Source organism: Crocuta crocuta, unplaced genomic scaffold, assembly GCF_008692635.1.
Source record: "Crocuta crocuta isolate KB4526 unplaced genomic scaffold, BGI_CrCroc_1.0 scaffold334, whole genome shotgun sequence".
Classification (NCBI taxonomy): domain Eukaryota; kingdom Metazoa; phylum Chordata; class Mammalia; order Carnivora; family Hyaenidae; genus Crocuta; species Crocuta crocuta.
Genome location: NW_027533260.1, coordinates 4,249,666 through 4,252,845, shown reverse-complemented (window position 1 = coordinate 4,252,845; position 3,180 = coordinate 4,249,666). Strand labels below are relative to the sequence as shown.

General features: G+C 51.6%; 1 protein-coding gene across 1 annotated transcript in view; it reads right to left on the bottom strand.

Annotated features, from left to right (window-relative positions):
- The window catches only part of PRKD2 (protein kinase D2), a 34,693-nt gene that overhangs the window by 28,975 nt on the left and 2,538 nt on the right, over nt 1-3,180 (bottom strand). Inside the window, exon 2 of the mRNA XM_077747354.1 lies at nt 2,805-2,943. Within this exon, the coding sequence (XP_077603480.1) occupies nt 2,805-2,943 (139 nt within the window). The remainder of the gene's footprint in view (nt 1-2,804; nt 2,944-3,180) is intronic.

The following is a 3,180-nucleotide window of genomic DNA, read 5'->3' as shown; positions in this document are numbered from 1 at the left end:
AGAGACAGAGCAAGTGAGTGCAGGGAAGGGGCAGGAAGAGGGGGGAGAGGGAGAGGGAGGGTGGGAGAGAGAGAGAGAGAGAGAGAGAATCCCAAACAGGCTCTGCACCTTCAGCTTGGAAACTGATGCGAGGCTTGAACTCACGAACTGTGAGATCATGACCTGAGCCGAAGTCGAATGTTTACCCGACTGAGCCACCCAGGCGTCCCTAGCTTTTATTTTTAAAGTTTCATTTTTCAACTAACTCTCACTCTCTTTTCTCCCCACTTCCCCCGAAATTCACTCTAACATTGGGCTATTTTCCTTGTTATTGTGTGACGAAAGGGGATTCTCTTCCGTGCGCCAAGCACTGTTTACACACACAGGGTAAAGCTATGAACAAGTCAGATTTGCACCCCACTCTCAGGGAGCTGACATTCTTTTGCGGAGACAGACAAGAAACGTGCACACACAATAAACAAGGACATTTCAGACACTGGAGGAAATGGCATTTAAGCTCAGATTCAAATAACAAGCAGCAGCTAGCTGTGAGAAGATGGGGCGGGGAGGGAGGCATGGACGGTGGGCGCACAGACCCAGAGATGGGAGGCAGCTTGGTTTGTTCAAGGGACAGAGGACGGGCAAGTCCAGATCATGGACATCCTTAAGGCCACATGGGAGGAGTATGCATTTTAGTCCAAGGGTAATGGGGAGCCATGGGAGGATTCGGAGCAGCCAAGTGTCATGAGCTACTCCAACAATCTGGGCAGAAGGTGACGGCCTCTTGGACCAGAGGAGGTAGTAAGAAATAGATTCCAGACGGGGCGCCTGGGTGGCTCAGTTGGTTAAGTGTCAGACTTTGGCTCAGGTCATGATCTCACCGTTCGTGAGTTCAAGCCCCGCGTCGGGCTCTGTGCAGACAGCTCAGAGCCTGGAGCCTGCTTCAGATTCTGGGTCTCCCTCCCTTTCTCTCTGCCCCTCCCCCGCTCATGCTGTTTCTCTCTCTTTCTCAAAAATGAGTAAACTTTAAAAAGTAAATTAAAACAATAGATTCAAGATGTATGTTAATGGTAAGACCAATTCATTTGATGATGGGTGAAGGGGTGAGAGGAATGGAGGGGTCAAGGATGCCCCAATGTTTGGGATCATGAACACGTGAGTGAATGGTGACACCCTTCACTGAGGGGGAGAAGATTGCTGGAAGAAAGGAGGAGAAAAATCAAGATTTCTGTCTTAGGCAGGCCCCATCTCAGATGCCGAGAGATACCAACTAACAGTGTCAGGGAGAGAGCTATAGGACGAAGACTTGGATCTAGGGGAGGGAGACCAGGATGGATAAAAATCCGAGTTTCCAGCCTATATTGAGGGTATCTGAAACCTGAATAAAGTCATCGGGGGTATGCGTCCAAACTTCTGCTAACTGTCATCCATCCATTCAACGGGTTTTACTAAGCACTGTGCTATGCAAGCCTGGGGGCGGATACCTCCAATCCCCTACCCTCCTAAAAGAAATGGGGGGCCATCCACTCCTCTGAGGTGCCCAGAGCTAACTAGTCTCTAAAATGCAAATGGCCAAGGGGCAGCTGGGTGGCTCAGTCGGAGGAGCTTCTGACTTCAGCTCAGGTCATGATCTCATAGTCCAGGAGTTCAAGTCCTGCATTGGGCTCTGTGCTGACAGCTCAGAGCCTGGAGCCTGCTATGGATTCTGTGTCTCCCTCTCTCTCTCTGCCCCTTCCCGCTCAAGCTCTGTCTGTCTCTCTCAAAAATAAATAAACAATAGGGGGCGCCTGGGTGGCTCAGTCGGTTGAGTGTCCGACTTCGGCTCAGGTCGTGATCTCACAGTCCGTGGGTTCGAGCCCCACGTCGTGCTCTGTGCTGACAGCTCAGAGCGTGGAGCCTACTTTAGATTCTGTGTCTCCCTCTCTCTCTGACCCTCCCCTGCTCATGCTCTCTCTCTCTCTCTCTCTCTCTCAGAAATAAATAAAAAACGTTTAAAAAATAAAAATATTTAAAAATAAATAAATAAACATTAAAAGAAATTTTTTTTAATGCGAATGGCTAAATTCTGGCTGGAAATACAGGTGCCCACGCCTCATCTAACCTCAAAGAGTCTGATTCCATTTGGCCTTTCATGGGAGGAGGCGTGGGCATCGGAACACTGTCCACTTGGTATCAAAGTATAACATCCATCTAGAAAAGGACACATCTCGAGTGCAGGGCTCAGCGAATTGTCAAACTGTACACACCCCGTCACCCACATCTTGATAAGTAAATGGAAGTTCAAATCAGTCCGCAGAAATCTCCCTCCTGCCCCGCTCTGTCTTCTCGGAAGGCACCACGTTCCTCCCTTCCAATACCATATAGTAACTGTATCCGTCTCTGTGCTTCCTTTTTTTTATTTTTTTTTATTTTTTTATCTATTTCTAGGAGAGAGAGAGAGACAGCATGAGCAGGGGANCCCCCGTCTCTGTGCTTCCTAAATGGAATTATACTATGTAGTCTCATGTCTAGCATCTTTCCGCTTTCGGCATTAGGTCTGCGAGATTCACTCACGTTGCTGGTGCGCATACACAATATATTTACCCATTTCAAGGTCGTAGTTTATAAAAGTCCCAAAAGGGATTCCAATTTGCATCCAGGGCTTTGAACCACTGGCCCCGACTTTAAGAAGCAGGTTTCTGGGCCCACCTCTCCTCTCCCTCCTCCAGATGTGCCACCCCACCTCCCTCCGTTCCCCATCCCTACACACACACACACACACCGGCCCCCCACCCTGTTCCCCCCCAGCGACAGGCTGCGCCCACAGGCGGGCCTCCACCGCTCACCCGACAGCACCACCTCCACCAGGTCGCCCTCCTGGATGTCTCCGACGGAGCGCACCAGCTGCAAGAGGTTGGCCGACGTGGGGTCATGTTTGAAGAGAAGGATCTTGTCGTAAAGGCCGTAGAAGCCGCACTCGGGGAACTGAGGGGCGGGACAGGGAGGCGGTGACCCAAAGGCTCGGCGCTGCCTTCAGCAGCGGTCTGGAACGCTCCCAGGGCAGGCGGGCCTGTTTCCCCCGGAAACCGAGACCCCGCAGCCCTTGCTTCCTGCCAGCCCCGGGCGGGGTGCCAGGGCCCAGGTGTGCTGGGAGACAGCGCCGCCAACAGTTTGGTGGCTGGACTAGGAAACTAGGGTGGGAGGGGGAGTGGCTCTGGGAGC